Source organism: Notothenia rossii (assembly GCF_949606895.1).
Source record: "Notothenia rossii genome assembly, chromosome: 11".
In the NCBI taxonomy this organism is placed as follows: domain Eukaryota; kingdom Metazoa; phylum Chordata; class Actinopteri; order Perciformes; family Nototheniidae; genus Notothenia; species Notothenia rossii.
This window is the reverse complement of record NC_136910.1, coordinates 54,763,256-54,775,938: the sequence shown is the minus strand read 5'-3', so window position 1 is coordinate 54,775,938 and position 12,683 is coordinate 54,763,256. Positions and strand designations below refer to the sequence as shown.

Here is a 12,683-nt window from a genome sequence, read left to right as displayed (position 1 = left end):
ACACACACACACACACACACACACACACACACACACACACACACACACACACACACACACACAGTAATTTTCAATTCCAACAAAACTTTTTCTCGACCTCGGGTAAGCTTATCATGTCTTTCCTCGTTCCTTCTGTTTCACATCAGCCATGTCGTTTCGTCCCGTCTCTGTGACTCGGCGTGTTATGGAATGAAGTGAAACAACACCAGCTGTGTGAGTGTCTAATGGAAGGATCAAAGTGAAACCAGCAGCGCCATTTGACGCACAAACATACACACATCTCTCGTTAACCATAAGTCACAAAACAAAGGTAATGTTTTCCTACCAAAGCACAGTCGTCTTCAGGGACAGAGCCATGGCTGCTCTTCCAGTCAGTCCATCATCCATTGGATCCACTGAATGCAACCGTAATAAATCCATTCACAAACTCTGATTCATCGAAGGAAGAAGAGCAACAGGTATTCCAAATGCTCCGCTCCATGTGTGGCGGACACACTCCAGCCAATGGTTCAGAATCCCATCCGAGGCTTTTTCTTCTTGGCGAGTGGTGCCTGGGACAGCCACGGTCTGCCCTGTGAGCTCTGGGAGGGGGTGAGGGACTGGGAGAAACCGGTCCTGACGCTCCTCAGAGAGGCGGACTGGGAGGAGGACGAGGCCACAGCTGGAGGACCGTGGAGCGTGGGGCTCTCTTCCTCCAGGAAATAACCGCCGTGCTGCGAGGCATCGTCCTAGAGAAAGACAGGGGGGAAAGATGTATAAAGGCAAATGACACTTCCTGGAAAAGACAAGTGCTCATCCAAGTTCGAGGTGGCTACGTCTCCAGTCTGCTCTCTGGTGCGAAGCGGGTTTTTTACATGTTGCAGAAGTGCATATCAACATTATAACATTATATCAAATGTTGTCTTAGAAATAACTCTTGTTTTCTTTGGATTGTTTCTGTTCTGATTTTATGTTAAGCGTCTTGGATAGGGATGTCCCGATCACCTTTTTTTGCTCCCGATCCGATTCCGATCATTTGATTTTGACAATTTGCCGATACCGATTTTTCCCGATCCGATCTTTATGCAAGGCATTAAGAGAAAAAAAAGCATTCAAGTTGACCCTTAAGGTTATTTTTTTATTTAAATTGGATATTCTATCCAACATGGATATAGCTTCTTTCTTTCACAGCAGCATTGGATCAGTTCAGTTGTGCAGCATTGGATCAAAACAAAATAAAGCTTTCAGTACTCGTTAGCTTACTGCTACAATTAGACACTGCGCCCACTCTGTTGCCAGATTTGAGAGGAATAAGCAGGTCTATGAAACAAGCCCCAAAGAAGCAACACATACATGATGTTGTGTAATTTGAAACCAAAACTAAGGCCTCAGGATGACTTTAAGACTTGAACATGGTCATTTTTGTTTTGTAACATTCAATAAAAAAATTAAAAAAATAAAAAATCCGATCCCCGATTTTTCCCCCCGATTCCGATCTTTTGAAAATCACGTGATCAGGACATCTCTAATCTTGGAGCATTAGGAAAAGTGCTCTCAAAATCCAATGTATTATTAAAGCAACTTATTTAAGGCTAACTGCTGATAATTCCCTTTAATGCTGCTGGAACGCAAACCTTTCCCAAATTGGGATCAAGAAAGTACTTCTTATCCTAAATCAACGTATTTAATGCTAACTGCTGCTAGCAACCGCCACCAAAGCTTCTGTGCAGGGGCGGCGGGTACTGTAGGCTAGGGAAGGCTAAGCCTCAATATTTGTGTCACTGCATCCTGGTAAAATAAAATATAATGTATAATGTTTGTGTCTTTGACATTAGCGCTGCTATGCAGACACCAATAAACTGTACTACGAAGCCAGCTCAACAGACCCTGGATATGTTTGAGTTATCTTAACTAACCCTGGATATGTTTGAGTTATCTAAACTAACCCTAACAAACAAGATCTCGCTAAGCGGTCCTACGACGCTGGTTATCAACTCAGTAAATCAACCCAGGGTTTCTCTGTCCGGCTGAGAGCGCGTTCAAGGGCGGGGCTAGCAACATTTGACCAATCACAAACATGGACAAGCGTACTGACAGCGCAGCGTCATACTTCATTAATGAAAATGAAACTATAATATTAGACAAATATGAAGAAGTTAAACTTTAAACATCCATGACTTAAACACTTTATCCAGGATAAAAGCAACATAGCAAGGAGAATACAGAACAGCTGATTAAAAAATAAATAAACTACTGAGTGTTTGAATAGAGGCCTACATTAACAGGTTTATGACATCACTGCCTCATCTAAGACACGAGAGATCTGACTCAATAATTAAATAATTAACATAATTACATTTGAGTTGAGTGTTTCGTCAACTTAATGTGTTGCTTAAAATAATACTTCTGCATACAGTAGGCTATGTGACACTGTAAGTGTGGCACGGCCAGATACGGCTCAAGAAGCTGACTCAGATAAGAAGATATTATGATATTATATGATCGATGATGTGATTGATGATGTGATATGAATGATAAGTGCGACACGTCGGCGTCTTCCCTGAATACGCCAGTTGTCTGTATTTCCTTTATCCTGTAATATGACTTGATAGATTTAAACTCCGCACACTGGCTCTGATTGGTCAGCAATCGGTGCTTTCACTGAGAGTTGATCTCGGTTGATCTCTTATCTATTGACGCTGGAGGCGGGCAGCGTCAGGTAAAAAAAAGTTATTTAGCCTTCCCAAACCTGAGCCTCACGCGCCGCCTATGCTTCTGTGGGGACCAGAGAGATCTGTAGTTGTTGCCCCTCCCTCTTACCTGCGGTGGAAACAGAGTGCTGAGGTAGTCTTCTTGGGGTTTGTTCCTCCTCACAGTGGCCGGGGTGGAGTCGAGAGGTGGGGGGGCGTTGGTTCTGCTGGGGGTCTGGTTCCCTCGTTGAGACGTGGGGGTCTGGTTCCCTTGTTGAGACGTGGGGGTTTGGTTCCCTCGTTGAGACGTGGGGGTCTGGTTCCCTGGTTGAGACGTGGGGGTCTGGTTCCCTCGTTGAGACGTGGGGGTCTGGTTCCCTCGTTGAGACGTGGGGGTCTGGTTCCACCATTGAGACGTGGGGCTCTGGTTCCCTCGTTGAGACGTGGGGGTCTGGTTCCCTCGTTGAGACGTGGGGGTCTGGTTCCCTCGTTGAGACGTGGGGCTCTGGTTCCCTCGTTGAGACGTGGGGGTCTGGTTCCCTCGTTGAGACGTGGGGGTCTGGTTCCCTGGTTGAGGCGTGGGGTCTGTTTGACTGGAGGAGGGTGTTGCAGCTCGTAGGATCCCGCTCCCTACAGACCCCTCCGCCTGGGACAGCCCCCCCTCGCTGTCGGACCACGCCCCCAAACTGGCGGACGAGGACCATCCGGACAGATCCGAGAAGTCGCTCAGGTCCGACTGGTAGCTCAGAGACGAGCAGAAGCTGCTGGACAGCACCGAGCGCTGGCTGGACGCTCTCCTCACCTCCTTCTCCCTCCTCCTCTTCCTTCTCAGAGCCTCCACCTTCTTCTCCCTGTTCAGCCCCAGGTTCTCCGCCCACCACGCCTGCCAGGCCCCTTCCCCCTGCCAGGAGACAGTGAGGCGCTCGCTCGTCGGATCCCCCCAGCCGTCGGTATTCACCGCGTCGGGCACCTCCACCACCTCCTGGTCTCCGAGGGAGGCGGACACGGCGCTGTGAACGAGCAGCGAGCGGTTGGTCATGCACGCTCTGAGGTCCCGCCTCACGTTCTCCACGCGCTCCTCCTCCGCTGAGTCCTCTCCTCTCATCGCTTCATCGTCAGACGACAGGTAGATGAGTTCTTTAGTTGGGATTTTGAAGGGCTGCCTGCGCTGTGGGCGGGGCTTATTCTTGTGACTCTTTTGCATCAACTTCTGCAGCCACTGTTTCCATGTGACCAGAACACCGTCGCTGAGCTTCTGGCTGCCGCTTGTTGTGTCCTCCACACGGCTGGGTTCCTCTGGAACATCAGATTTTTCTCCACTTACGGTTTCCTCGTTCAGACCTGTGTCCAGTCCACTCACTTGATCCTCATTGTCGAAGTCATTGACCTGCAGCTGCAAATTCTTCATGTAGCGGGACTTTCTCGGGGACCAGGACTCGTTAGAGGAAGCGTACATGTCCAGTCCTGGCCGTTCCTCCTCCTGTGTTTCAGCCACAAAGCTCTGCGTCTGAGTCGGGCCGATTATGTCTTCGTCGCTCGATGTTTCCGATACGAGCCTCAAAGGCTGTGGGGGTTGTTGGGATGGATTTATTTCTGAATTTGTGTTTTTCTCCCGAGCTGGTGGAGGGATGTGCGACTGCTCGTGCTTTAGGATCTGGTAGAAAATATCCCCCGCCTCCGTCAGCTGGAGGATACAGATACACTCCTCGCCCCCTCCTCTCTTCTGGATACAAGTCAGACCTGAATACACAACAAAAAAAGTTCAGCCACGTGTGTGATTGAAGTACAAGTCTGGAATATTATGTAGATGATACATCGTACAGTTAGGACAGAGAGTGTGTATACAGCTGTGGAAACTTTTTTCAGACCACTGAAAGAAATACTATCAATTTCGATTTACTATTTATAGTGTGTAAAATAAAATGTTCTCTAAATGTCTAAAAGGTCAAATCTGTTTTTTCAACAATATTAATGTCTGAATTATTTTTGAACATATATTGTTTTTATAATCACCATTTTTGTGATGATTATAAAATGTACTTTTCTTCTTTGCATCATTTGATTCATAAAAACCGAATCAGTTCAGATTTTTTGCAGATAAATTCTCAAAATTATAATATTTGAAATTAAGGTCAAATGATGTCAGTAGTGTAATGTTAATTGTACTACCATATGTTAGGGTAAATTAGAAATAGTGTTTGAACACTAGTAGTAGTGTGAGGCGTGTGGCGCAGTGGACTAGTGCGTTGGTGTTGGGATCAGGGGGAGCACAGGTTCAAGCCCCACTGCAGTCAGCATGTCGTTGTCTCCCTGAAGACACTTCACCCCAAATTGCTCCTGTGGGGATTGTCCACAGTATTGAGTATTTAAGTCTAACATGTAATGTAACACCAGAGAGCATTACATTACTTGTTAGACGCTTTTATCTAAAGCAACTTGCTTACTCAATACTGTGGACGATCCCCACAGGAGCAATTTGGGGTGAAGTGTCTCAGGGACACAACAACATGCTGACTGCAGTGGGGCTTGAACCTGTGCTCTCCTGATCTGAACACAAACGCACTATTCCACTGCGCCACATGCCTCACTAGAGCACTCTCTAGTCCCGCTCCGAAAATATAATGGTCTCAATTCTTCAAAGGAAATGACCAGTTGTATGTTAGTTACTCAAATTCAAAATTACACATCAAAAGTACTTGAATATGTCACACACACACACACCTGCTGCCGGTGAGGACAGTCTGCTGGTGGCCAGCTCCAGGCGGTGAGGGAGTTGGACAGGAAGGTGTCTCAGGCTGTCTCTGGGTCTGAGCAGCGCCTGAGGAGGACCCCGACTGGAACAGGCTTCGGCTTTCCCCCCTACACACACACAAACACACACATATATATAAGTGAAGAACCAAACCTGGACACTCAATACACTGTGTTAGAGCCAGTATTTTGTTTTTATAAGAAAGGCCACCTAATCGTGACATCTGTAGTCAACCAGAGTATTAAAGACTACAATTCCCACGACGCCTCCTCTAAAGTAACAGTAATGGGCAACCTGTTGACCCCGTCGAGGCAGCTTTTAACGCCCAATTACCCTTAAAGTTATACAAGCCTTAACAAAGAAAGAAAGCAAGAAAGAATACCTAAGTTGTTTGTTATTTTATTTGAGTTTTGCCTTTTTATTTTGACTATTGTAAAGGCCTCTTTTCTTTGTTGCATGTGTAAACGTTTGTTATTTTATTTTGAGCAAACCCATTGCATAATATCATCCAAACCATCGGAGGCCAAGCAACTCATCAACTGTAAGTAACACAAATATAAAAGGAAAGAAAACGAGTTACAAATGTCTGTTTAAGGCATCTAGTGGCTTGATAGAAAAATAAGGAAGGAAGCCACGACACACTGAAACATTTTACACTTATTTGTAGAAATGTCACATTGCACAGACCTGAGTACTGCAGCAGAGTGATTTCCTGAGAGCTGTGGGAGCCCAGCAGAACCTTAGCGGTCCGGGAGGAGGCGGAGCCAGGGAAAGTGTGACAGAACATTGGTGGAGACTGCATCATGTGATCCCACTTGAGCATGGGCACGCAGGGAAAACGTTCGTCCATGATGTAGGCCGAGTGCTGACAGAGAGACACGGGTAAAGTCAAGAGAGAAGACACCAAAAAAAATATATACTTTCTGAAACTGAAACAACACAATTACATCACATAACAGACACAGTGACACATTTACAGGCTAATTGTTCAAATATAAGCAACAAATATGAGAACCCTGACACCTAGTGGTCTCAGTGAGGTACTGCACATTTATTGAGCAGAATGAACATTTGCTCAAATTCTATCGTGAAGTATTTGGTGTCTCTGGACGCTTTAGTATTATTATTATTATTATGTTAAACAAAACTTTGGACAAGCCATCTGTGTCTTATATCACTGTTAATGTTTCCGTACCTGAGTGGTGATGAGGTGGTGGAAGGGGTGGATGTCTGCCAGGTATCTGGACAGGATGAGTCTCTCTCCACTGCGACATTCGGCGGTGTTGCTGATACGAAACAGAGTGTGATTTGAGACAGGACTCACCTGAGGAGACAGAGGAGGTTTGTGTTTAGCTGAGATTTTAAAAGAAGATTATGAGGTTTCTTTATGGAACTTGAACTGAGGTTGGCTGTTATTTCGAATAAATCTAAGAATTAATATATTTACAGAAAATAAGAAATAAGATCAAAAATCTATTTTACTGCAAGTCATCAGTTAGTTTACTTTTACCAAAGTGTCTTATTCATTAACTCTCAACGACACCACTCACCCTGATGTCAGTGAGCTCCACCCCCGTCCTGTCTGCATACACCATCACCCTCGGGTGGGCGGAGAACTCGCACCATCGCCATGACGACTTAGCGTTGAAGTACAGGTTTTCCTCCTCCTCCCGAACCCTCTGCATCCTAAGAGCAAAGGTCACTTTTAGTTCAGATTGGATAAAAAAAAAAAAAACAACACTTTGTCCTCAAACTAATTGTCCTCACCCTCTGCCGACGGTCCACAGGTCAACCGCTCCGCTCTCACTCGCCACCAGAACTTCACCTAGAACATGAGGACTGAAAAAAAAGCAGATCATCTTTATTTTAACACATGGTCCTAATTTTTTACATTTTCCACATATCAGGAACCTCTCGCCTCTGAGCAGTGAGGCCTCGGGGGGCCTTGGGTACCACTCACCTGACACTGATGCAGGTGGCGACCTCTTTGGTGTTGACAACTTCCATCAGCTGAGGCTTGTTTCCTTCACTGAACCTCCAGACTCCACACATGTGATCCGAGCGCACGGCCACACAACCTGGGAACCAAGGCGTGGTCAAATATCCGGAGCCGCATCACACTCCTGATGACATTTCTAAATGCTTTCTGCTTCTTACAGTTGTTGATAAGTGAGACGGTGCTGATCTGTCTGACGGGGGCCTTCAGCTGGAAGCTCCACCGATCAGAGCTGCTGGTGTTCAAACAGGGGGGGGTCCCTCTGTGCTGCTGCAGCTCCACTCTCTTGAAGTCTGAGGTATTGAGTTAAGGAACAGAAACAAGATGCAACAAGAACACCAAACGGCTCTACATCCACCCCCCACCTTTATTTTTGCTACCGTCTTCTGGGTTTGAAACCAAATAGTCTTTCTGCCTAGGAAGGTTGCTAACGGAGTGGAATGACCTGGAATGACCTAAGTTGCCGCCATGATAACAGCGATTCAAATTATTTTGATTTTGTTTTCCCCTTTAGCACTTCACACACACTGGAATCGATCATCAGTTTTTTTTTTACTATTGGAACCCTGGGGTGTTTCTCAATCGCGAGAATGCTTGCTAGGTAGCACATGTCTGACGAGCATCTTGCTTCAGAAGCGAGGTAAGAATACTTCCTGGCATTCGGAAAACGAAGAGTGGAACAGGCTAGCAAGTGTGTAGGTGTGCGTCATACGAGAGGCCCCGCCTTAGATTTTCCGCCACAGATTTGGGGAAATTGGTCTGTGCGCAAAGCATTGTGGGGATTTTAAGACCGCAGAGTCTACACATGTGCAGCCTCGAAATTTCTCCAAACTAAGTACGCCGGGCTCGGTAGAATTCCAAGTATGCTGGACATTGGAACAGTCCTTCGGCGGCACTCGATGACGTAGTATGCTTGAAATAGTGGCTCTGGAGCAGCTTTACTCGCGATTGAGAAACACCCCTGGTCTCAAAATGTAAGTATGCAGTCTGCAGGATACTGAGGCAGTCCAGCCCCTGGTTCCCGGGGTAGAGGAGGCAGCCGCTCTGAGAGTCGCTGCTGCTCTGTGAGAAAGGCACGAAGGACAGAGCGCCGCCTGTGGCTGCTTCAGAGAACAGCATGCGCTCCCTCTGCTCCTTCAGCTCCTCGAACAGCAGGGAGCCCAGCAGGGCGGGGGGCACGGCGGGCAACACGTCCGACAGCATGGAGCCGTACGCGCTCAGCACCTTGGAGGGAAACGACAACGGACGCCTGGACAAAAGATGGGACAAATAAACACAACAATCACACAGCCACAGATATTCACCGGTCGGTCCGCACCACTCACTTTCTCAACTTCCCCTTCTTGAGGAGGCTTTCCATTTTCCTCATGTAGAGGGAGTCAATGCGGGACATCTGCAAAACACACCAAACACATAATATTATAACATCATACAAAGCAAGATCAACAGCTTATTGGTTAGTATAGCATGTAAAGGTAATGTGGTATAACTATAGGGGAATTGCTCAAAATGGAATGTATGCTTTAACAGAGCCACGGACCAGCTGGAGGTCACAAGGCAGCTAGGGGTCTCACTGCTATCTGCGTCTATTCATATTTTCAACCATACATTTGAAGAACTGTTGGATTGATAAGAAATTAAAGAAATAAATGTTATAGAAAGTAAAGTATATTCTTGTGAATATCACCTTTTTCGTTCCTCGTTTGAAGATTAAGTCCTTATTCAGAATTTCGCTCATGCTCCCGAAGGCGTCCTGGCAGTGGTCCATGAAGAAGTTCTGCATCTGAAAATGTTCACAAACTTTAAAACACAGAACCAAAATAAGCTTAAAACAGATTTCAGGTCGGCGAGCTTGGATGTGCTTTGAAACACGTCTTCTTAATCTTTGTTGTATATGATAACATGCATTTCAGGATTAAGACAGACATCTCTTGAATCTGAGAGGGGGGTTTGTAAACTGTTCAATTTTCACACTCACATGTTCTGAGAAATCCTGCGGATCTGGAGGCGTCGAAGGCCAGAGGACAGCTGGACAAAATACAAACAGATGATTTATTAAATATAAGGGTACTTCAACATAGGGCTGCTCGATTATGGCAAAAATCATAATCTCGATTATTTGGGTCAATAATTGTAATTGCGAATATTAAATGCGATTATTCATTCACTTTGAAAACATCCATTTATTGGAGAATTTTTTTTTGAACAGTATGTTTTTAACAGTTGATTACCCTGAACTTTAAATATAATTCAACTGAAAAACCAATTTTTTTAATTAATAAGAATAAAAAAATAATCGTTTTATTTTGATGATGTTGTTTTCGAAATTGTTGCAAGCCATAATCGTAATCGCGATTAAAATACGACTAATTGAGCAGCCCTACTTCAACATAGGGCTGCCCGATATATCGTGTTGTGACGATAATCGCGATATGTGCATGCGCGATATTCACATTGCGTGGACTTGCGATATTAAGTAGGCAAATGAACTCAAACACGTCATATTACAATTCTTTTGCTGCTTGCTACAAAAGGAAAACTGGCGCGGCTCTCATGTCAGGGGTACTTGAGTGAGTGACCAAACCACTAATCACAATCAAATCTCTAAAGCACACGGACCCCGTGATTAAAGGTAAAAACACTGAATACAGTTTCATGTGTTTCTCCAGGGCAGTTCGGCGCTGCTAACCGAGCTAGCTCAGCTCGTTGCTCTGATAACTTAAGATCCAGACGTCCGTGACTAAAATCCTTCATCCGGTTAGTTAAAAAAATACCAATTGTATAGCATTAAAGTTCAAGAAAGGATGGTTTGCGGACAAAAAAAACGGTATTTTCTTCAATTCCTGTATGTTTTCATATTGCAGGGGGAAAAAAATCGCAATGTCAGTTTTTTCCAATATCGTGTAGCCCTACTTCAACATAACTTTGTGTGATCTCACTGTCATTTAATTATTGACTGTCCAATATGTTGGCAGTTGTAAGGCATCTTTTTTTAAACAACAGTACAACAAACATCAGAGACTATTTTAGCCCACTGGCCGTTAGACTGAGCCGTGTAAAGTGTCACTTCTCGCCTGGGTTTATAATACACTGTTCATGCGTCTTTTACAATATTTCCATTACTAAATAGTACTTTATTGTATAATCTTTTTGTCTTATTATGTTTTGTTTGTATATATGTTTCTTAGTCTTGCAATGTACTTTCACCATTATGTCTATTGCAGTATTTCATGTATTTTTCCTTTTATGTTACGTACTTTGCCGCATTTCTTGAAAAAATTAGGCAGCAAGTGCCCAAACAAAACATTTGCATATGCCTTTTAAATCAGATTTTAAGTCAAGTATCTCTCCTGCTTCAGCTCTCCAGATGTGGACTGCTGTCTGAGACCTGAATGACCCTCATGGACTCACAGTTTTTGGGGGGCAGGAGGGGAACTGGTGCTGGCTCCGTGTGACACCATGTCTCCCCTCTGACCTGATGCCTGGAGGTAAAGGTCCAGCTGGAGAGAGGACCAGAGCCACCCTGAAAACACAAACACACCACGAGAAGACTGACATTATAGATGACATCTTAGAAAGTCTGATCCTGGTTAGGTAAAAACTAAAAACAGCTCCACACTGGAACATCTAAAAGAAAAACAGTGGATTCAACATATGATTTTCACAAATAGAATAAAGGTTTAATAACAAATAAAATGTGTAATTGTATCATATGTAGTTCAATGTAGTCCAGATTTGATTGTCTAAGTAAGAAGTATAGATTTTTGAAGGATACCTTGTCCAATGTGGTCCTGATGTGAACAAAGGAGTGACATGTTTTGTATTCTCATTAACATAATCAGGGTCTATGCAGGAATCCTGAAGTCAAATGTAATTCCTTTTAAGACCTTTTTTAAGACCCTTTCCATACATTCTAAGACCTCATCGCCACTTTGAGTTTTAACCGGTTACATTGGCGACACGCTTTACCTCACATTGACTATATACAGTGTTGATTGTCTTTCCTCCTTATCTTCTAACCATTTGGACGCAAACTTGCATTTCCCCATAACGATGTTGTTTAACAACCGGCGTAAACGGACCTTCGCGTGCTATCAAGTGAGCGTGCGATGTCCTGTTCAGATGACGTCAAACCCAACGGGATGCCATAAATAAACTACACAGAATCACACTACACACCTACGCAATGGTTACATTCAGGCACACTGTAGAATACAACCTCTTTGGACAATGTATATACTTATTGAAAACAAGCTACAAAATGTAATACCTTAGAAAATCCCGTTTAATACTTTTTAATAGCCTTAATTTTCGCTAAATTGATTTATCAACTTTTAATACTTTTTAAGACCCCGCGGACACCCTGTAATACCACTGACATGTAAGTATTGTTATTACGATACATGGTTTGAGAATATTTACAAATATGGTTTATATTCATATATTTTCGTGTGTTTATGTGAAATAAAGCATTTGACAGCTGACCCACCTGAGGTCGGACTCTGTCGTAGCAGCCCCAGTTTCCTGCACAGTGTTTCAGGACCAAGTCTGGAGGTCCGCAGTTGTAAAACGAAGGGTAAAGTTGCTCTGGGAACTGGTAATCCATTGTATTTGTCATAAAAAAATTGACTAAATTATGTAACGTTGTGGGTCCTTATTCCTTCCTTCTCCAGCGTATGCGGTAAGGGAAAAGTCTGGGCATGTTGTTCTCAGCTAACGCTAACTCCCATGCTGTTAGCTAGCGCCAATACATCCGTTTCTCTTCTTGTAATCATCATGTCAGGAGTTCAATACCTGAGATTACAACCTGCCCACTAAGAGGCACACAGGGCAGTGCAAACATTATCAATCAAGTGGTAAATTAGTCAAATTTTCTCTGTTTTTCGCCGAACACGTGCAGACTCCAACGCATGCTCCCCACCATGAAGCTCAGTCAGTCTGGCGGCAGCTGGCAACAACAAAACAACACAACTTCCGGTTGTCATTCTCTTTTTTTTTAAACATGAACTATTACTAAAAGAATTGTTAAAAATGTAATGACAAATGTGTATCTTTACAAATGACATCCGGACGTGACACTCAAGATTAGGAAACAAACAAACAAAACGACAATTTAATAAAGAATCGACTTTCAAAAGGGGGACTTTGCTTTTACTTTGAAGGGTAAATGCGCATGTCATTCGTTATTTTACATTTCAAAATAAAAGCGGAGATTACTGATAACCTGCCAGTGCCCCCCTAACACTGAAAATAAAGTTTATGATTA

General features: G+C 44.1%; 2 protein-coding genes across 2 annotated transcripts in view; one reads left to right on the top strand and one right to left on the bottom strand.

The window, feature by feature from the left end:
- Positions 1-37: 37 nt before the first annotated feature.
- taf1c (TATA-box binding protein associated factor, RNA polymerase I subunit C) lies at positions 38-12,383 on the bottom strand. Its single transcript, XM_079659210.1, has 15 exons — positions 11,907-12,383; positions 10,829-10,940; positions 9,396-9,445; positions 9,105-9,200; positions 8,743-8,810; positions 8,416-8,666; positions 7,579-7,710; positions 7,382-7,499; positions 7,189-7,260; positions 6,972-7,107; positions 6,617-6,745; positions 6,109-6,286; positions 5,391-5,528; positions 2,800-4,409; positions 38-728 (listed from the first exon to the last, which is right to left on the bottom strand). The coding sequence occupies exons 1-15, from the start codon at positions 12,033-12,035 to the stop codon at positions 510-512; spliced, it is 3,438 nt and encodes a 1,145-aa protein (XP_079515336.1). The 5' UTR covers positions 12,036-12,383; the 3' UTR covers positions 38-509.
- Positions 12,118-12,683, top strand: part of wdr7 (WD repeat domain 7) — a gene marked incomplete at both ends in the record, with an annotated part of 127,345 nt that continues 126,779 nt past the window's right edge. The window contains 1 exon segment of the mRNA XM_079659974.1: positions 12,118-12,150. Within this exon segment, the coding sequence (XP_079516100.1) occupies positions 12,118-12,150 (33 nt within the window).

Coding starts and splice junctions, on each gene's coding strand:
- taf1c (XM_079659210.1), bottom strand. CDS start 12,035: ATGACAAATACAATGGATTACCAGTTCCCAGAGCAACTTTACCCTTCG. Junction 7,711..8,415: donor CCAGGGGCTGGACTGCCTCA/GTATCCTGCAGA, acceptor TCAATACCTCAG/ACTTCAAGAGAGTGGAGCTG. Junction 7,261..7,381: donor GCCACCTGCATCAGTGTCAG/GTGAGTGGTACC, acceptor CTTTTTTTTCAG/TCCTCATGTTCTAGGTGAAG.